We start from the raw sequence: 22,513 nt of genomic DNA, 5'->3' as shown, positions 1-22,513 counted from the left end.
GTTTACACAGATGATATGCTGCCAATAACGATAGTATTTCAGTTTTTTAAAACGATACGATCAGCAGATCGTTCAACTGATGATCTCTACCCTGTTTACACAGGGCAATTATTGGCAACAAGCGTAATTTTTTTTAATAAAAAGTAACTTTTTTTAAAATGTAATTTTACCTACAATATACATAATATATAAAAAAATAATAATAAAATAAAATGCAAATTCATATGTATCACAAAAACTAAGGCAAATAAGTATTACTACATAGATGCGAAAGATGTAAGCAATGAAATGGTTAATGGTAAAAACATTAAAAAAAAAAACGTTTTATTATCCTTAGGTCCAGAATTAGCCTTTTTAGTTTTAACCTCAAGGTACTAAAGGGGTTCAATGTTTGATTGGTGCGGCTCCAAACTCCAGGACCAATGCTGTACGGAAGAGCCGGTGTGTGTCTGTAAATGATAAAGGGGACACGGCGCTCACAGGATTTCCGCGGCTCCTTCATTTTGCTGATCGGTGGGGATCGGACCCCCACCAATCAAACATTGATGGTCTATCCTAAGAGTAGGCTATCGATGTTAAAGTAATGGAGAACCTTTTTAAAATAGCATTAAACCTAAAGGACTATAAAAGATGGGTGACAAATCTTGTGGGAGCTGTAATGCCAATCATTTTGTTTGTCATGCGGCTTTTCTAGAGAAGTAGAAATGACTAAGATGTGGCTCAATTAAAATGTTACCTACTGTACAGGCGAGAACAACCCAAGGACTAACAATGTAGGAATTAGCGTCCCTTTAAAAGAAACTGGAGGGCCCTTTAAGGAATTGTTTAGATTTGGGAGTGCAGTTGAATTGTCATTCCCAAGTTCACTCAGTCCTATGCGTAGTACATTCTGCAATGTTTCCTTAGAAGACTGGCAGTGACCGGCTTGTGTCAGTGTGCAGATTGTATCTCTATCACTAGGTGGCTTGTTCCTCTCAAGATGAGAGACTTGGAGTGCTTTTATCTCTGGAGGGAGGGGGTGGAGGAGGTACCCCTCCTCCCCTCAAGACCAGGCACATCCCCGAATGATACAGAGAAGGAAGCACTGCAGGCACATTGCACAGCACAGGGATCCTATAATGTTCTTCTGCGGGGCGAGCTTCCTTTCCTGAGTTACAAAGTCTCAATCGCTTCAACTTTCCTACAATTGGTATTCTATGAAGCAAATCTAAGCAGGTAAGTCACAAATATAATCAAAGCTGCATCTACTCAGTCCGTAGGATAACTAATAAAGTAAATGTGCATAGCGAAGTCTATTCTCTAATCTTAACTAGATAATGGTTCTGAGCAGAGTGCGTCTGTACTCCAGAATGGGTCAGAAACCGAATGATTTTCATACGTTAAGTCTGAAAATGATGATTTTTGTTCATAGCGTCATTGTTTTTGTGTTCATGTTATCAAAAAGATCACATACGATCAGTCGAAATTCTTTGATGGTCCTGTGATGGTACATTGAATATACTCATACAGTAGACGGTCAAAGACGTATAGATTTTTATGTTTCTTTTCTGAGTCATTCTATTTATTTCTAGTGATGATGGATCGATCAAAAATGTGTTCATAAAATCTATATCTATATGTACTCTTTTTCTCTATCTTTAGCTATTATTAACCCTATGGATCCTTTGAATGTTTATTCAGAGTTGTAGCTAGGCTTTCCTTAAAGGGCAACTAAACGTTTGACAGACATGTCATAGTGACATGTCAGAAGTTTTGATCGGTGGGAATCCGAGCAATGAGACCTCCCCCAATGGCTAAAACTAAGCGGCAGAAGTGCTCGTGTGAGCGTTCAGCTGCTTAGTTTCTGTTCGGCTTCTTCCGGAAAGCCGATGTATCGGAGTACACGCTCATAGACTTTCTACTGAGCCTGTACTCCGATACCTTAATTTCCGGAAAAAGCCGTACAGAAACGAAGTGGCTGAACGCTCACACGAGCACTTCTGCCGCATTGTTTTAGCGATTGGTGGGGGTCTCAGTGCTCGGACCCCCACCAATCCAAACCTCTGACATGTCACTATGACATGTCAGAAGTTTGTCAAACGTTTAGTTACCCTTTAACTCAGGGCAAAAATTCAGCTTTCTGCCCTGTATTAATATATCCTGGCCGAGGCAGATTGGCTTGTTGCCCCCTTCCCCCTCGACATCCAGCACTTAGGGCCGTCCATGTCCGGCAGACACAAAGTATAAAAATGAACATGTAACAAAATACAAACATTGCCAATTCCTCAATTCAATTAATTTGGATTGGGATCAAATACTTTGTATGGATTGTTCTTACAACACTAGTATATTCCATAGGAATGCACAGATGATTTGTAGCCCGTCAGGAAGACAACAGGGAACATTTCTAAAAAGTGACATTTTGTCAATAATTCTTTGCCGGCAAAGATTTGCCCGGATATGAGCGAAATTCTAAAAAATGGGTACACATGTGTGTGACTTTGGATCCAGCATTATATTGGAGGGCATATGTACAAAAGCAAATATGGCACAAATGTCACTAAATATAATGTATATTTAATCTACACCATCCCTTTAAAAAAAAAGGATTCTTCACTTTTTATGCCAACCGCAATTTAGTAGTCGTAAAATGCTGCAAATTTGTTAGACGTGCGATAAATTTTGGAACAAATTATTGTTGTGCAGGAACACCAGCCATGAGGTGGGATATGGTAAAGAAATGTTTTTAAGGCTTTATTCTCATCACGTTGTGTAAACACGCTCAGAGTATGCGCTTGGAAAGCTTCCGTTGCATATGCAGGACGTTGCCATAGCCATTTGGCTATTAGGTATAGGTTTATGGCCTCTGTCTCGGTGATATGTGTCAGCATTCCTTTTTTTGTTTTCTGTGAAGAGAATCACCGCAGACTGCACTTTCCTATACTGCGAGACCCCGAAAAAAACATATACGGCATGGTATAAGTTCTTTTAACATTGGGGCTTGTGAGCGAGATATGCATCTGTATGGCTATAAAGTGGCATACGTTAGTTTCAGGGAATATTCGCCACCATTTTGATACATTTTCACCAAGTTAAATTTTTATACACTAAAAAGTTATGCAGTTTTAATTTACTTTATGTTATATTCCCTCGCCGTTTTCAAGCTCTAGGTTTGCGTTTGGTAAAAGTAATCATTAATTGTTTACATCTAGAAAGTGAAAGAAACAAGCACATATCTCATTTGAAAATGGTCAGGACAGGTTTTGAAACTCTGGATGTAAACAAAAAAGTTCAAATTCACTGACAGTAAGCAGAGATCTTGCAAAATTGTAAGGAATGGAAACTTAAAGTATTTTAGAATTCTGCAAAACATTTCCTTATGTAACAAATACGTTTTAATGACAGAAACCTAAACACCCCTTTAAGGTTGCGTAATGAGCAATCTTATCTTGCAACAGTTGCAGTAGGTTGAAGTACAACCCAGGTAGGATTGTCCCTATTGTTTCGGCTAAAACAACAAAAACCTTGCGGAACGGAGACCCATTAGCAACGAAAACATTACCATTGAACCTAACGATGTTGTGAACAGACCCTTAATGACCTTTTTTAAGCGTTTTTAATCATTTTAGAGGACAGGACATCTCATTATTTAATTCCTAGGGGACAACTCAATGTGATCTGTTGATTGCTTTCTATACTGCTTTGGTAAAACCGACAATCTATTAAGGCTCGGCCTAATAGGCATAGAGGCCTGGGGGCCTTTGTTAGGTCCTCGACTGCCACAGAGGCGTAGCTAGGTTCTCCTGCACCCGGAGCAAAGATTCAGATAGGCGCCCCCCCCCCTCAACTTATTTCCCGACATCTCCTTCCCCCTCGCCATGTTTGCTTTCTCTACCAATCAACGAGGTGATTTTTTTTCTCACAATTTTTGTAATGTAACTCAAGCATAAAACCATTTCTACATTTTACAAGCCATATAGCTATATAAGGGAGTTAACATAAAAATAAATTAAAAGAAAATAAATTAAAGAGGCCACACACAGCCCCCTGTAGATTGCGCCACACACAGCCCCCTGTAGATAGCGCCACACACAGCCCCCTGTAGATTGCGCCACACACAGCCCCCTGTAGATTGCGCCACACACAGCCCCCTGTAGATTGCGCCACACACAGCCCCCTGTAGATAGCGCCACACACAGCCCCCTGTAGATTGCGCCACACACAGCCCCCTGTAGATTGCGCCACACACAGCCCCCTGTAGATTGCGCCACACACAGCCCCCTGTAGATTGCGCCACACACAGCCCCCTCTTGTATATAATGCCACACAGCCCCCTGTAGATAGCGCAACACACAGCCCCCTGTAGATAGAGCCACACATGGCCCCCCTCTTGTATATAACGCCACACAGCCCCCTGTAGATAGCGCCACACATAGCCCCCTCTTGTATATAGCGCTACACAGCCCCCTGTAGATAGCTCCACACACAGCCCCCCTTGTAGTTAACGCCACTCAGCCCCCCTGTTGTAGATAGCGCCACATAGCCCCCCTTGTAGAAAAAAGCAAAGGATTGGAGCAGTACTGTGAACAAATGCCTGACTAGGCTGGTGCAAAGCTTCAAAAATAAAGGAGTGACCTCTCCTTATGTGTTAGATATCCAAAAAAGGGAACGTGAAGCAGCACTCAAATAAAGTGAATTTATTCATCCAACATCGAACCACAACGTTTCACCTCCTCTATGAAGGCATTTTCACTGTTGGATGAATAAATTCACTTTATTTGAGTGCTGCTTCACGTTCCCTTTTTTGAATAGCCCCCCTTGTATTTATCGCCACACAGCCCCCCTTGTAGATAGTGCCACACACATCGCCCCCTTGTAAACAGCGCCACACACAGCCCCCTTGTAGATAGTGCCACACACATTGTTCCCTTGTAAACAGCGCCACACACAGCCCCTCTCTTGTAGATAGTGCCACACACATCGCCCCTTGTAAACAGCGCCACACACAGCCCTTCTCTTGTAGATAGCACCACACACATCCCCCTGTTGTAGATAGCGCCACACACAGCCCCCCCTTGTAGATATTGCCACACAGCCGCCCTTGTAAATAGTGCCACACAGCCCCCCTTGTAGATAGCGACACACTCCCCCCCCCTTGTAAATAGCGCCACACTCCCCCCCCTGTAAATAGTGCCACACCGCCCCTCGTAAATAGCGCCACATTCCCCCTTGTAAATAGCGCCACACTCCCCCCTCTTGTAAATAGCGCCACACTCCCCCCCTTGTACTTAGTACCACACGGTAAACAGAGCAGAGAGCGGTAGCCTACCGCTACCACTCTCCACTCTGACGTGACACACCAGAGGAGCCGAGGAGGTCATGCGGTGCAGGCAGTGGTGGAGTTCCTTCGGACTAGGGTCGGTGACAGCCCGGGAATGGACCAGTGCAGTCACCTGACCTGACTCCTCTGACCCCATGTCACTGAGGTGAGGTCATGTGAAATGTCAGGTGGCTGGACTGGTCCACTCCTGGGCCGTCAAAGACATCAGTCAGAACACCGCCGCATGAACTACTGGCTCTTTCTAACGCTGATCGCTGCTGCAGGTGTCCGACATACAGGGCGCCTAACAGCAGGGATCAGCTGCTCTGCGGCGCCACCCCTTCCCCACCACCCAGTTGCGCCCAGGGCACATGCCCCCCTGCCCCCCCAGCTACGCCCCTGGACTGCCATGACAGCCATAGACACCTCACAATTTCATCAGGGGGATACTGATGGGAAAATAGTGGGAGCCCACCCTCTATTAAACTCCTTAGATACCCTTGCACTTTTGATCGCAGCATCTAATGGGTTAAATGAGAAGGATCAGAGTTATCTCCAATTCCAGACATTTCTGTGTCAGAAAAATGACAACTACAAAGATATTTTAAGAAACTTATCATCACAGAATGTAGGACCTGTTGAGATTAAAAATACCAAATTGTGGGTATATATTATAGCTGTGAAATTAAGCTGGAATTAAAATATTTGCTAGAAGTTTTTCGGTGCTGAAAGCTATTTTCCCATTGTAAGTAGCAAACGTCAAGTTTTCTATGCAGTGCCTGAATGACTTTGGACAGCTGCCTCAGGTGACCTTGCTGCGCCTCCTTTATTACAGTAACACAGGAATCATGTATTGCTTATTTGCCAAAAGCAATTCTACCAGCTGCATTTTGCAGGGGAGGACGGACACCAATCCCTAGCTGAAAGTAAGAGCAGCCGCAGAGCATTTCATTTTCCTGTGGCTGTTCTCCCCTTTTACTCAGATCTCTCACGCATATATAGATAATAGTAAGAGGGAATTGCTGATAATGATTATTTCTGGCAATAAAACAGAACAGCCTCAGGGCCGCAGCTTGTGTATTTGTGATCTAAATGCTGAAATGGTAGAAATGGCACCATAAATGTGTGTATGTGTATCCATATACAGTAAAACCTCTTCGAGGCAACCACCCAAAATTGCACAGAAAAATGGGGCTGGTCCACTCAAAGAAAAAAATACACAAAAGGCAGATTAAATATTGTAATACAGTCAGCAAACATATCTCATTCTTAGTCCCCAGCATGACTCCCCTCTAATTCTTAGTCCCCAGCATGGCTCCCCTCTTAATCCTAGTTCCCAGCATGGCTCCTCTCACATTCCTTGTTGCCAGCATGCATTGCTCCCCTCTAAATCTTCCCCAGCATGGCTACCCTCTTGGTCCCCACTTATTCCTGGTCCCCATTAGGGCTCCCCCTCTCATTCCCAGACCCTAGCATGGCTTCCCCCTTCTTAGTACCCAGTCAGGCTCCGCTCTTTATATCTTCTCTGACTGCTAACCTTGGCACACCAGTGGCAGTCTGCAGGCACAGTTGCTCAGCAATCTAGCGATCTGTTCAGTGCAGTCTGACATGTGCTGCACCATCCCATGCTCTGACAGCCTCCCTTTTTCTCCCTTCCTTTCTTATGGCGCTCCGCGGTGCTGGAATTGCTCCTCCTCTTGCTCTCTCTACCCCAATGATGTAGCGCGATGTTGGCAACTTTCTCCCCTAATTTGCCAAGCAAGTTTCCTCCTGCTCTCTGGTCCGGTAATACGGTGCGGGGCGCACCTGCATCCAGATGATTTACAGCGTCCAATATGAGGTCTTTTCAAAGGGGTTCCCACTGAAAAATTTGCTCAAAAAAGTGGTATTTCGTTGGATTAAGGGGTTGTCTGCTTATAGAGGGGCAGCTTCCATAGACTATAATGGTGGGAAAAAATTTATCACATTTCGGTCTGGATAGGAGGGATCTTCTCAAAGGGGTCGTCTTCTGGGAGAGGTTTCACTGTATAAATATGATTTCATCAACAGGTTTCCTTTAAATGAAGCAAGCTTGTAATACGTGCTTGTCCTCACATCCACGTGTTTTGCCCAGGTATTTTACATGTTATCCTTAAAAGAAGAGTCATCACCCAAGTGACAACAGCACCACTCATATGTGTTGGATTGGAGTGACATCACTTCTTTTGTCAGGTGCTAAACACACATTTACGAACACACAAACATTTTAAAAACGGCATTTAAAAATGGTGTGAACTTTAGAAGAATTCTTAAGTCACCCATACATAAGATTTGATCGATGATCAATGAGACACAGTTTCGGTAACCCCAGAGCACAGTCGATGGCTGATTAATAGCATAATGTTTGAAAACTTTTGGGATACTAAGTTCTTGTGATCAACACAAGCGCTCATTTAGGGCTTTTGCGTCGGCCAATTTTCAGGCAAACGAGCGTTCACAAAACGCTAGTTCTCGATAATTGCCCTGTGTAAACAGGGCAACGATCAGCTGATGAACGAACAAACGCTTGTGCATCGGCTGATTGTATCGTTTACGCAGCCTAAAATATTATCGTTGTCGGCAGCCCATCTCCCTGTGTAAACAGAGAGACGCGATGCGGACATGATAAAAATGTATGGGGACGAGCGATCTGAGTAACAAGCACTCGTCTCCATACATAGCTCCTTGTGAAACGAGCAAACGAGCGCCGATCAACGAGCTGTTTCGTTGATCGGCGCTCATTTACACGGCCCTCATCGGTCCGTGTAATAGGACCTTAAACATTTATGGGTTGATTGTAGCTTTAAAAGGAAATATCAGTCTGTCTGTAGCCGGCTTTCGTCTCATACTGTATGCTGTAATGCATTTGAAGCTGGCTAGATGCCTTAGACATTTGCTGTCCGGTCATTCTCTGCACTAATGATTTCATTAATATTCAGAAAGTGTTTTATTTTTAAGACGACTTCAAATTATCTACATTCAGAAGAAAATGGATGATAACTTACTAGTAGGCAAGAAAGAAATGTTCCCATATCAGCTTTTTGATTTCAGTGGGTTCTGTGTATGGGTCCGTTGGGTGTATTCAGACATTGCAGTTGAGGTGCGGTTTTACAGTTCATTGCCCAGTTGTGCAACTAGCAGAGGGGAACCTCATTAAAACTGCAAAAGGACGACAATTCGCAGTAAAACCTTTTTTGCGGTGCGTTTCTCAGGCATGCGGCAAGGACCGCACCTCAACTGCAACGTCTGAATAATCCTTTATACATGGAAAGATAGATTGCTAAAATGAGCAAAAATCAAGGATTTTAGCAAGTCGTAAACCTTCCCAAGACTTGCATTTATATTTTAGAATAATTGGGTATTATTTTCACACCTTGTCTTTCCTCCTCTCATGCTGTTTCAATTACAAACAGGCAGATGCCGGTTTACACGAGGGGATGTACTGCCGACAAATGATAATTTTTGAGTCAGCATAAAAGATGCGTTCAACAAGAAACAAGCAACTTATTGCTGAGCGTTGGTTCGCTGCAGTGGCGTAACTACCGCGGTAGCAGCCGTAGCGGCTGCTACGGGGCCCGGGGCTTGAGGGGGTCCGTTCCGCCCATATGCTCGCTGGCACCGCTAGCAGCCGTTATGGCTGTTACAGCAGTAGCGCCGTTACTATGGGGCCCGCACCGCCGAGCCTCCAACAAGTATGGGTCGGGCCCTCTAATGCCTGTAGGCGTCGGTAGCACCGGAGGGGGCCCCGGTGCTAGCGACAGCCAAATACATGCATTAGCGCTGAATAGCGCTTTACAATGACGCTGATTGTCTAGCAGCGCTATGACGTCATCGCGCCGCTTCCATGCTTGAAAGGCGCTGATTGACGGGGCAAGTCATTCTGCCCCGCCAATCAGCGTCATTGGACGACGCGTCGTTCAGCTCCTGCAGACCTGCTCAGAAGAGAGCAGATCTGCATCGCCAGCGAACAGGAACGGGATCATGTGAATATGTTTCTTTTTTTTTCTCATAAAACTGTTAATGGCATTATCTATAGAGTTATAAGGCTCTATCTACAGGGGGGTCGTCTATATGTGGGCCACTATATACAGGAGGGTGGTCTATATGTGGGGATGTGGGGCACTAGCTACAGGGGTGGTCTGTATGTGGGGCACAATCTACAGGGGGGGTCTATATGTGGGGATGTGGGCCACTTTATACAGGGGGGTCTATATGTGGGCCACTATCTACAGGGGGGTCTATATGTGGGGCACTATCTACAGGGTGGTCTATATGTGGTGCACTATATACAGGGGGAGCTATATGTGAGACACTATACAGGGGTGGGCTATACGTGGAGCACTACCTATAGGGGAAGCTATATGTAGGGCAGCACGGTGGCTATGGGGGCACCATCTACAGGGCATGGTGTGTGTGTGTGTGTGTGTGTGTGTGTGTGTGTGTGTGTGACAGTGTACTATTATAATCCGGGACACAGTGTATAGCGCTATTTAGAGGTGCAAGAGGTGTTGAGAATTTTAACTTTGTTTACAGGTGCAGAAATGTTTTAAAAGTGAGAAGCTGAAGACATCTGAGCGGAAAACTGCAGAAATGGGTCATGGCCAGTTGAAATCCATCATAGAGGTCTGGACCGGAGGGAGAAGAAAAGAACTAGAATCTGAGACATCACCGGTGAGTCACTTAATGTAAATGTTTATTCTGGCTCTAATCAGTATTGTAGTCACTGTGTGATCTGCAGCGAGATGATGGGTGGTATGATTATGATATGATTTTTTTTGTGAAACAGCATCTCCCAGCATATCCTTACCATTGTTTGGGCCATGCTGGGAGATGTAGTTTTACGCCATACAAACCTATACGGCAGGGGTGGCACTAACTTGAGCTGTATTTGTTCTGGTGCTGTATATATGTACTGATCTTAGTTCTGATGCTGTATGTAAGTACTGAGCTTGGTTCTGGTGCTGTATATACATATGAGATTGGTTTTGGTGCTGTGTATATATGTAATGAGTTTTGTTGTTCTGGTGCTGTATATATGTACTGAGCTTGGTTCTGGTGATGTATCTATGTACTGAGGTTAGTTCTGGTGCTATATTTATGTACTGAGGTTTGTTCTGGTGCTGTATATATGTATGGGCTTGGTTCTAGTGCTGTATCTATGTACTGAGCTTTGTTCTAGTGCTGTATATATGTACTGAACTTTGTTCTGGTGCTGTATATAAGTCAGAGCTTGGTTCTAGTGCTGTATTTATGTACTGAGCTTTGTTCTAGTGCTGTATATATGTACTTAGCTTGGTTCTAGTGCTCTATTTATGTACTAATCTTGGTCGTGGTACTGTATTTATGTACCTAGCTTGGTTCTAGTGCTGTATATATGTCAGAGCTTTGTTCTAGTGCTGTATTTATATACTGAGCTTGGTTGTGGTACTGTATATATGTCAGATCTTGGTTCTGGATCTGTAGTTATATAGGACATATTTATAATAACAAAATTGCAGGGCAGATGGAATTGTTCTCAATTTATTGTATATTTAATGGGAATCTGTCAGGTAGCTTTAACCCCTTGAACCGCCACCATGCAGTAATACATGACCTGACAATATTTCCAAACATTCCCTTGTATGTTTTTTTCAGATGCAGCAAAATTCTTAAAATCCACTTTTAAAACGGCACACACTATATGCTAATTACTCATTAGAGGGTCATGGGGCGGTGCCGCTATCCTGAAGAGTCACATAGTACTGACTCCAAACCCAACTTTCCATGTTTGAGTGACATCTCCCTGGCTGATACAACTTTCTTGGATGGGCCATTGCCTTGTACACAAGGGGGGGGGGGGGGCTGTGTGGCACTATACACAAGGGGAAGCTGTGTGGCACTATACACAAGGGGGAACTGTATGGCACTATTTACAAGGGGAGGGCTGTGGCTCTGTCTACAGGGGGCTGAGTGTGGCGCAATCTACAGGGGTCTGTGTGTGGCACTTTCTACTAAGGGGGGGTTGTGCTGCACTTTCTACTAAGGGGGGCTGTGTGGCACTATATACAAGGGAGGCAGGCTGTGTGGCACTATATACAGTGGGAGCTGTATAGCGCTATATACAGTGGGGGCTTTATGCCAATATCTACAGGGGGGCTTTATGGCACTATCTACAAGGGGGAGGTGGGGGCGCTATCTAAAAATGGGTTGTGCCACTGTCTATAGGCGGGGCTATATAGCACTGTCTACAGGGGGGCTGTATGGCACATTTTACAGGGGGCACTATTTATAAGGGGGGCTGCTTGTGGCACCCGGGGGGGGGCCCCGGTCAAGAGTTTGCTATGGGGCCCAGTCTTTCCTAGTTACGCCCCTGGTTCGCTGCACATATTTACAATGGACAATGATTGGGAACATTCGACCTAACGATCGTTTGGGCGATTATCGCCCCATGATCGGTTATCGAGCAGTTTCCATTGTGGAAACAACTTTATTGAGTGTCCAAGCTATAGGTCCCCCCAAGATGAGCTGTATTTTTCGGGACCTCATCACACTATGGATAACCCCTTTAACACCTCTTGCACACGTCCGAATTCGGGCCGTGAAAAACGGTCCGCGTGTCGGCCGCATTTCCTGGCCCGACCGCGCTACAGGTGAACGGGACTCCTGGCATCATAGACATTTTATGATGCTAGGAGTCCCTGCCTCCCCATGAAACTGCTGTTCCGAACTGAACAAAATTATACAGTACAAAACAGCAATTCCGTGGAAAGGCAGGGACTCCTAGCAACATAAAATGTCTATGATGCCAGGAGCCCCATTCACCTGGACCGCGGTCTGGCCGGGAAATCCAGTCGACACTCGGACTGTTTTTCACGGCCCGAACTTGGTCGTGTGCAAGAGATGTAATGAGGAGTTAATTTATTGGTTCTTATTATGAATTCAAAGAAATCATTCTCCGCAACTGATCTGTCAGAGGCTTTTAAAAGTTAAAAATAAAAGCTATTTCTGAGATAGTAAAAACAATGTTCTCATTTAGCTCAGATCAAAAAAGCCAGTCCCACGCAAACACATTTTTTAAGTGCAATTATCTTCATGACATAGATGAAATCACACTTGGAATAATTGCTTACATCCTCTGTTTCTAAAAAATGAACACGATTCTCTGTCCACGTTTGCTGAAGTCAAGCGCATCGTCTGCCTTCTGCTTGTTTATCTGTGGCCAAACAATCATCTCCTAATTGCTAGACAAACAGAGTAAGGAAAGCAGCAAGCAATGTATATACAGCAGTGAGGAAGAACAAACACATTTATCAAGTGATTTTATATCCTCTGAGAACCATAAGTATCTACTCATTTGCAATTAACATTTACAATATTTGATCCTGATGAAAGTTATAGATAGGGCGCATCTACTCCTATGTAACACTTAAAGAGGATTTGTAACGAAGCTCCTTTAATAATGGCACATGTGCCCTGTGACGGGTGGTTTGGCACATGCAAGTGCACTGAAGCAAAACATGGCACCGTAAATGGGTTGTCCAGGCAGTCGCCGGTTTTTCATACTAATGACCTATCCACAGGTCAGTTTATAATCAGTGGGAGTCAGACACTCGGACCCTGCACTGATCAGCTGTTCCGGCTCGGGGGATCGGAAGTCGAGTTGCACAGCCGTCTTTGATGATGATACGACTCTTCGTCACGTGATTGACCCCGCTGTACTCTATGTAATCACTGTACTACTGCTTCTGCTTGTACATAGAGTACAGCGGGGCGATCACATGAAGAAGAGTAGTTTTGTCATCAAAGAAGGCTGTGCAATTAGACTTCCGGTCCCCCACCAGCGCTGTAAAAATCTATGAGATTCTCAGAATCAGCGCGACGGGGGACCAGAATGTATATTAGTGAGTACACTGCTAATAATTTTTGGTCCCTACATAACCCCTTTAACGAATACTGTTGTAGGATGCATCAAAATACGAGAGACTGAACAGCATCCGTCTGGGGTTCCTTGGGTCCACCAGACAACATTTTTCTGAGGGTGAAGCCATACAGAATATGTGTTATTGAACACACAAGACATATCATAGGTCATTTGTGTATGATAACATAAGAAATTGACCATAGAGGCAAGTGATTGGATAAAGGGGGCTTATCCTCTGCTGAACCTTTGGGGCTCGTTATTGTGTCAGAGCCTTGGCCCACCACAGGATCCTTTTATACACTGATGGACTGGCCTTTGCTGTGTGTATCAGCTGTATATGGAGGTGTTGTTCGGCCAATGTATGGGCAACAAAATGCATGCCGCTTATAATTTGGAACTGTATGGCATGGTTATTTGTACACTGGTTGAGGGGGGTTAACAATAAGTACTGCACCTAACGTCATTCAATGTAAGGTTGACCCTGCACTGAAACTTGCCCTAGGCAGCACACCCTTCGGCAGATTGGCTTTTTCTTTGTAAGGTGCCATGGGTGTATCCATTTGGTCCTTCTTGGCCAATCAGCCAAGAGTTCCCATTCATTTATATACAGGTGCACTATGTAGCACAGTATCACCAATGACTTGGGTACCTTACCAAATTTAAAGAGGGTCTGCCACCATGACGGATTCCCTTTTAATAAATAAGAATGAACATGGAAGCCTAAACTTCTCTGAACTGATAAACCGAGACAGTTTGGTTGCAAGGGGCATGAATAGTGACCCCCTTCAAAATGTAAGAACCCCCATCTACTGGTATTGCTCCAATTCACTACAGCTTGTAGTGTGACTGGGAAAGGATACTAAGAGGTTTTAACATTTTGAAGTGACTACCCTTATGTGGGGAGCCTTCCTACTAAGTCCCGTTTATGTATATATACTAGATTTTTTATACTTTTTTTTGAATAATTTACTTTGACGACATTAACTCAGATACATAAACACTAGATCTGCCCTTGGTTAACATTTGTCCAAGGCAGTATTAACAGTGTTAGTTAATAATATTCCATATTAACAGTATTATCTCTATGTATGTTTTATATGAGATCATTATTTGTGATGCTTTGTAATTTCAATGCTTTAGCCATTACATTTCTTTAAGGATGTGTCGGTACATGCTAAAAATCTCTCTGCAAGAGGGATAGAGACTTCATAGAGAGCAGGGACCTCTGCAATAATATGGGCTTGTGATTAACTATAATAACGTATGTCAAATATGCAATGTAGGACTGGGGTTACTTGGGCCTACCAGAGGAAATCAGGGCCCATCCCCAGCTATACAGATCCACTTTTAATTGCACTGTAATCTGTGTTATTTCATTGCGCACACAGCACATATAATTAAGATCTAATAGGTTATCTGTGAATCATCCCATAAGAAATAGACCCAAGTGGTAAGTCATTGACTCCTTTATCAGCTCCATATGGGGTTGTCTTCCGACCCCTTATTGGACCTTTAAGGTTCAATATTGTGTCAGAGTCTGGACCCACCAGGGGATCTTCTGGTATTGTGTTGGACCAGTCATAGCCTGCAAATATGGTATCTGTAACGACTGCAGCTGCGGACCGCCACTGCTCCCCATTGTCGGATGGCCCGTAACCGCAGTCTCCTGGCTGCCTTCCAGTGTCTCCCTCCCCGGAGTAACCAGCTCATGCGGCCTTCCCGTCCTGGACTAAGTATTAGGGTGCACTTACTAAAGTGTCCCTAATCTATCCCCAGATCACCCTGGACTATAAAAATGGCTCCGCCCTTCCCCTTCCTGCCTGAGCATTGTTGTTGTCTAACCATTTTAATATTGAAATTGGTTCCTTAGTTGTATCCTGCTCCCAGTGTTCCCGTATTCCGTATCCTGTTGCTGTATTGTCTCCTGTTCCTAGCCTTTAGTTGGAGTTGTGTGTATCATCTGCCACGTCTGCTGTCATCTGCCACTTCTGCTGTCATCTGCCACATCTACTGTCATCTGCCACACCTGGTGCCTTATACCATGTCTGGTATCATCCGCCATGTCTGTCGTCATCTGCCAGGTCAAGTACCACTCGTGCTAAAGCCTCTGCTACTGTCTGAACTCTTACTCTCGTGATAAGGACTTGCATAGACTGTTGTCTGGCCGGCTGCCACTCCGCTACGGCAGAGCGGCCTAGTGGGTCCACATACCCCTAGATCGTAACAGTACCCATGATGCTGGTACATGCTGGTACCATGCTGGTACCCATGATGCTGTGCAGTCAGCATGTCCTTGATGACCACTGCAAGAGATGCAGGGCAAGATTCTCAAAGTCACCTAGAGTGATATCTTTATGAAAAAAAAGAAAAAGAAAAGTATAATAGTCATCAATAAAAATGTCCAATAAATATAACAATCTAATTTATAAACTAGGATGAGAGGATGGGAAGCTCTATTCCATACACAGGTCCAAAGAGGCCTGACAACACCTGTGCAAGGGCTTATGATGATAGCTTGTTGATACCCACCCTCAACCCACCGCACCAATAACAGTCCGAAACAAGCCCACCTAATAGTAACTTCACCCCTCCTGCTCCTTAATGCCAGAGGCTCCTGGCATTAACTATTTAGGATGCTTTAGGGTCTCCCAACAATAAGCTGATCGCAATGTTCCTCTTCTAGGACTTCCAACGACCTGTTGTACTCTGTACCTGGCAGCGAGTGTTCAATTTCCCTGCAGTGCCACGACGGGGCAAAAAAAAAACAGTACACCGCTCATATAGAAATCAATGGGTTGACTGTGTAATGCACAGACATGCTGAATCCTCCAGGGGACGAGATCTGCTCTCCGTCCTGGCTAATAGATCATTAGAAGTGTAATAAACCTAAAAAGCCTACCTTTAAAATTACTTGTAGGTGCTACTCTCAGATAACTAAGGGCATCCCATTAAGAGAACTTATATTTGTACATTTTAGTACATGGATGTTATATAATTTATTATCAGAGGTTTCCAGTAGGTGGGAAGCACTTAATCGACTAAGCATTGGCGGTCAAAAATAAAATGAAATAACTATAGGGATGGAAGAATTGTAGAATAGAATATACAATGTACATCTAAGGCTGTGTTCACATCTGTGCTGGAGACTCTGTAGCAGATTTAGTCAAGGAAAAAATAGTGCTGCTCTTCAAAACGATGGAAACCTCAACGGAACCCTATTGATTCCATTGTAAGTCAATGGGATCCACCATGCATCGCTGGTTCCCGTCGCCCGCCGAATTCGGCACTGCGTCGTGTTTTCAGTTTTAAACGGTACCCATAACACAGATGTGAACAGAACCTAATACAAAGATTATATACATATAAGTTAATTGAGCTGATGGATGACTTACTGAAAAACAGGTAAAGCTGACGATAGGCTGGGGGAAGGGTTTTCCCATTACTGTTTTCTGGCAGACTTTACATTGATATTCATATACACCAATAACATAGACAAGTGCTATTATCAGTAATGTGCACTTAGCCCATAACAGGAGTTTAAGAAAATCGATTTTGTTCCTCTTTTAAACCCTTTTTATCTGAGGCATCTGTAACTGAAGCCTATGGAGTCACTGTTAGTGGACTGTCATCAGCAGCTGAATTAGGCAAGTGCACGTAAAATATTAAAAATAGGGGAAATTACTCGAATATTTCGGTTTTACTTCCCTTTGAATGGTCATAAATTATGTTGAGCTGTCAGCTGGACGGCCTTTAAGTGACTTGCCCCGGGATTGACTGAGAGGTCATTGCTTATTTTCTCAGTGGAACTTTTTTGAGAGAAAAGAAAAAGGGAACGCAGCGCTGAACTGTTTCACAACAGTGAATGCACAGATCGAGCTTTAGAAGCAAAGGCTATTTTTAATTTTTTAAGCTAATTTACTTCTAGATATCACCATTAAGGCTCTTTTACCCGCGCCAATGATCGGACAGACTAGCGTTCATATGTAAACAGGGCAATGATCAGCCGATGAACGAGCAAATGCTGGTTCATTGGCTGATTGTATAGTTTATGTAGCAAGAAATATTATCGTTGATGGCAGCACATCTCCCTGTGTGGGTAGTCTGTGTGGGTAGTCCCCCCCCCCTTCCCCTGTTGAGTGAGTCAGATTTAGGTAGGGGCGTTAGTGTAGGTAAGGGGTGTGTTTAGGTTAATGGGGTAGGGTATATAGGGCCACTTACCTCGGTGGTCATTTAGAGTTTATATTTTTGTCAAATTTTATTTTAAATATCTATTGAGTTAATAAAGCTGTGGCCGACCCCCGGGTCAACCCCACATTCAAAGAAGTTTAAGTGTCAGTGGTTAATTTATTTGAGGGTATTTAAGTAGACTACCAGGGGTTATATTTTTGCTATATGCACACAGTCCCCATACACAGGGTGGACATATGATGTGTCCGCCGCTGTACTGCCCCTAAAGACCTCCATCTATTAGATTCTTGTCTGTAGATCCCGGTAATAACCGGCAGGTTTTCATGTAATAACACAATGGTGGGTCCAGTGCAAAGATTTCATGAATGGGACCCTCCAACATCTAACCATAATCCCAATATTTGAAAATGGAAAAGAGGTACAAATCTCCCTCGCTGCCCACTAAATTACCCTTTTAGCCTTTACATTCTTTTAAAGGGGTTTTCTTATTGTGGTGACCCATTTTTACACTGAACCCACCTTACAGATGCTTGCTTTGGAAAGGGGCAGGCTTCAGGTGGCCAGTGTCACGGCGCGGGGTGTGGACCCACTGGGCCGTACCGCGTAGCGGGATAGCAGCTGGCCAACTAGATACAAAACAATGTCTATAGTCCGGAAAGGGTACCTGAGGTAATGTAGACAGTAGTGGAGACACGACTTGACTCTCACCGTAGATGGCACAGTAGATGCAGCAGAAGACACCACTTGACTTTCACTGTAGATGGCTCAGTGGATGCAGCACTGGGAACAGGAAAACACTGGGAACAGGAAAACACTGGTAGACCATTTGCAAGACAAACTTTAGGTATACAACAATGCGCAGGCAAGGATCAAGTGGGCAGAGCCCTTTTTATAGTCCAGCAGCATTCTGGGCTAATTATTGAATAATGACAGCTGAACGCGTACTGGACCTTTAAGGTCGTGGGCGCGTGCGCCCTGCGTGAAACAGTCCCAGAACCCGGAAGTGAGTGCCGGCTTCCCCCTGGAGGGAGATGTGGCCAAGAACACAGATGTCCATGGGGTCGTCAGAGGGTAAGTCTGAATGACGGTCCTCGGCCCTAGACGTTACAGCCAGTTGTACATGTTGACCATTTAAATGACTAGTTCTGTTTGCAGCAGGGGACCCCACTCTTTGACATCTACATTCCCTAATAGTATATAAGGACAGGGGCTGTATTAAGACAAACCCTTACACTATGTTCAAGCCGCAGATGCCAGATGACTGCAGGGAAAGGCTGGAAGCAGGGGCCAGGGCAGCGGAGGTGGCAGGAAGACACAGGAGGCCTACTGAGGAACATGTTGGCAAGTGGCACGCAACTAGTACTAGGGCCTAGGGAAAGAAAACAAGATGGTGCTTGACATGTGATGTCACTGATGCTACAGCCAAAATTTTCCCTATTGTTAATGCGGCCCTTAACCTCCCTGCACACCTGTCAGCAGACACATGCTGTTGTAGTTTTTCGTATTCTGCTGAAGGGTCTGCAGGGAAGCCTCTGTAAATGTACCAATACTGGTAGCGCTGCAGATTTTTTTTGGGATTGATACTGTGGATAAAATGAGGATTGACTAAAATAACATTATATTAGGCAATAACCATTTAAGAAATGTCATAATATATCTTTTAATGTGGCTCCGGTGTAGAGCTTTAATGCCATGGCTCTGACAACATCTATTATAGGAGATGGAATAGTTGGAACTATGTAAGGCCGGTAAATAACTTGCGCGCTTATGATTGATGTTCTGCAAGATCTTCTTAGGAATGTTTACAGTGCAGTGATCCAAAAAGCCATCTGCAACCCATTAATTCAGCTGTCAGTATGTGAATTAAAACGCAGTTATTTACTAACAATGGTGCTGTGTACGTGTACTCAAAGTGCTGCTATGTAACCAGAATTCTCTATCTGACAGCCGTGTGATGCCGAAGTCTGAATATGCAAAATACAGATCTATTACTTCCATTTACACTGATCTGTAGACCTGGTTATTTATGAACAGAGCAGATTTTGTTGAGGCCATAATGCATTGCAAAGAGGCATAAAGAATACAAAAGTAAGCTGGAGGACTTCATGCGAATTAAGAAGATTTTTATGACAGAGCTCCAGATAATGTGGTAAAATGGATACATTTCTCAAAGACATTGTCCAACCATTTTATACCTCTCAAATGCATCCAAAATAACAAAATGAAGCAACTTTGATTAAAAATATCTTACCGTCTTGTGTATATAGCTACTTTACAAACCTATGTGTCGCCATGGTTACAGACTACAAACAAATCTTGTGTAGTCTGATTCTGCAGTTGTGTTACTCCCGTCCATCTACCCTCTATTTTTTGATAATATACATTTAGTAGGTCAGTAATAAGTAGGGGACCGATCAAAGTGAATATGACTGCAGTATCAGACCGCACAGTCTATAACCATGAAGACAGATAGGTTAGCATAGAAGCTGAAGACACAAAGTGGTAGGATATTTTTAATCAAGTCTATTTGCAAGGTTGCTTAATTTCTTTTATTCTAGTTGAATTGGAATAAAACACGTGAACATGGTTGGCCTATCAAATTCGTGTTTTTCCAGAATGTTCTGTGTAGTCTTTGGGTTTTCAAGCTGATCATGATTACGCTGAATGCATCTGTCCTTCTTTTTGCTGGTTGTCCTGCTGAACCACATATTCCTTCCAACGATGTTTTCCAATGAGCTTCTCATAGTATGTCCTACACTCCATCATAGGCTAAACTATATGACTGTCTGCGACAGGTTTACACTGCACTGGTGTAAGAAAAGTGAGCAGTTTATTAGAAAACCGTTTGGTTCCCTATACTATAAATAAATGAATTAAAAAAGAACGTAATTCCCCTTTAAACTGCGAGCACGTCATGATGGATCCTCGTAAATGACTTTATTTTTGTCTTGCAGACTTTGGTATCTACACCACAAGCCGCTATGAACGATCTTGTGACTCCAACTCCGTTAGAGATCCCCAAACATATACTGGACATATGGGTTATCATTCTTATCATTTTGGCTACCATTTTGGTGATGACATCACTTCTCTTATTTCCAGCTGCAGCCGTCATTATGTACAGAGTACGGACCCATCCAATCAGAAGTAGCCGATAGCACAAATGCTAAAACCATATTCTGGATATCGGTATCATTTTGTGGACACAAAGGACATTTTGAAAGCAGAATTGTGAATGGGGGGGGGGGGGGGACTCTACGAAAATGAAGACGCCATTCCCTCCTCCCCCTGTAAACTGTGATAGCTGTTTAAGTGGTCTTGAGATGGTTAGAGTGCCTAAATATTCCTTGTCCAAGCATCGGTTTCAGAGAGACCTTCTGCATCTATACCTGTTCTCATACTTATCAACATTTGATTTCCGAATTGCCCCCATTTATCATGGGAATGCCCCTAAATTAGCATAAACTGTTAACAAGTAGGCCTGTGGCTGATCCTATACATTACATATGGACACAGGTGACAGTATTAAATGCAATGTCGTGAAGAAGCACTAAGAACAACCCCAAAATATTATGTCCACAAATTATTTTACTTATTTAATGGTCACAATCAATATTTTTTTTATATATTTTTTAAGTCATTTATGTATTTTCTATTTGGAATCAATTGTATTTTTCAGAGAAAAAATTATTCTGGTGAAAAGATGTTTTTCCACTATGTCATACTTGTGGTTTACTCTGGAAATATGATGACTCTATTGACTCATCCAGTGATGTAATAAAATATCCAACTAATGAGAAATGAAGAGGAGCACATTGTTTACACCACTAGTATACGTTAGGGAAATCGATTTGCGTAGTGTCATATCATCCATAGAGGGAGACCACGTGACTCCTATTGGGCCTGTAGGGAGAGCAAGCCTGGCACTGAATTGTTTCCCCTCCTCAAGCCACCACTAGGGGGAGCTCACTGTATAAAGATTTTTACATCTCCATTTTAGCTCAATAGCATCTGTATAAATCTGTATGCAGTGAGCTCCCCCTAGTGGTGACTGCAGGAAGCCAGAAATTTAGAATTTTATTCTCTAACTATGTGAATGTAAGCAGAGGAAAACCTGCGATTTAACCCTTAAATAGATATGTTACAAAATTACAGTGGGTATTAACTTTAATTTAAAAGTAGCACATGTGTCGGAGCTCTGAGTGGGGCCCATTTTGAATTTTGGTATGAGGCCTTAGGATTTCTGTGTGTGCCCTGGATTTACCTAATTTGAAAAAATTGTGTGAAATTATAAAAATGGTCTACTTTTTTTTAGCCATAAACAGCGCTACTTTTTGCCACTCTGGTTGTGTCTGGTATTGCAGCCCAGCCTCATTCACTTTGATTTCCCTTATGAAAATTCATTTAGTAAATTCATTAATTTCATTATTAATCCACCAAAAAGAATCAAAATGAAATCGATAGAATTCATATTTACTAACACTTACATATCTTACACTGTCTGAGAGGTACAAAATCAAATCTACGCTTGCTAGGCTTTCTACTTAATAAATTTGACTTAATCTACTGTACGTCTCTTTGGACATCGCACTTTTCTTGTCACATTCCAAATTTGGCAAGTGATGAGAAAAGGCACAAACTTTTTTTTGTCGCAGCTTATTCCGGAACCTGGCATAAACTGCATGATAAATTTGGGCCATTGACTGTTCAAAACTGACAATCACTGTGACTGCACGTCCTGTTGTGGTCGAGCAACAAAAGACAAAAATAACAATATCTCTATAAATAATTGAATACAAATAATTACCAACGTTTGTCAGCTGCTATGAATTGACATTAATATACCCCAATAGGACATATGGAAAAGGGTTGTCCTATTCACATACAGGATGTCTGATATCTCGTAATTGGAGTACTGTTTAATTTGTGTATTCGTTTTCATTCCTGTTTAGGTTGTTTTCTCCGTTAATTTACACTTAAAGAGGCTCTGTCACCATATTATAAGTGCCCTGTCTCCTACATAAGGAGATCGGCGCTGTAATGTAGGTGACAGTAATGCTTTTTATTAAAAAAAAAACTATCTATTTTCACCATGTTATTAGCGATTT

The 22,513-nt window shown here is 43.2% G+C and overlaps 1 protein-coding gene across 4 annotated transcripts in view; it reads left to right on the top strand.

Annotated features, from left to right (window-relative positions):
* Positions 1-21,859, top strand: part of SMIM3 (small integral membrane protein 3) — a 34,998-nt gene extending 13,139 nt beyond the window's left edge. For 2 of the 4 annotated variants that reach the window (XM_075856157.1, XM_075856155.1), the window contains exon 2: positions 20,360-21,859. In XM_075856157.1, coding sequence (XP_075712272.1) covers positions 20,387-20,563 — 177 coding nt within the window. In that variant the 5' untranslated portion in view covers positions 20,360-20,386 and the 3' untranslated portion in view covers positions 20,564-21,859. Of the gene's footprint in view, positions 1-1,077; positions 1,216-19,500; positions 19,555-20,359 lie in introns of those variants that run through there. The other 2 variants (XM_075856156.1, XM_075856158.1) reach the window with 2 other exon arrangements.
* Positions 21,860-22,513: the final 654 nt, after the last annotated feature.

This window comes from Rhinoderma darwinii, chromosome 3 (assembly GCF_050947455.1).
Source record: "Rhinoderma darwinii isolate aRhiDar2 chromosome 3, aRhiDar2.hap1, whole genome shotgun sequence".
Lineage (NCBI taxonomy): Eukaryota > Metazoa > Chordata > Amphibia > Anura > Rhinodermatidae > Rhinoderma > Rhinoderma darwinii.
This window is presented reverse-complemented; position numbering and strand designations above follow the sequence as displayed.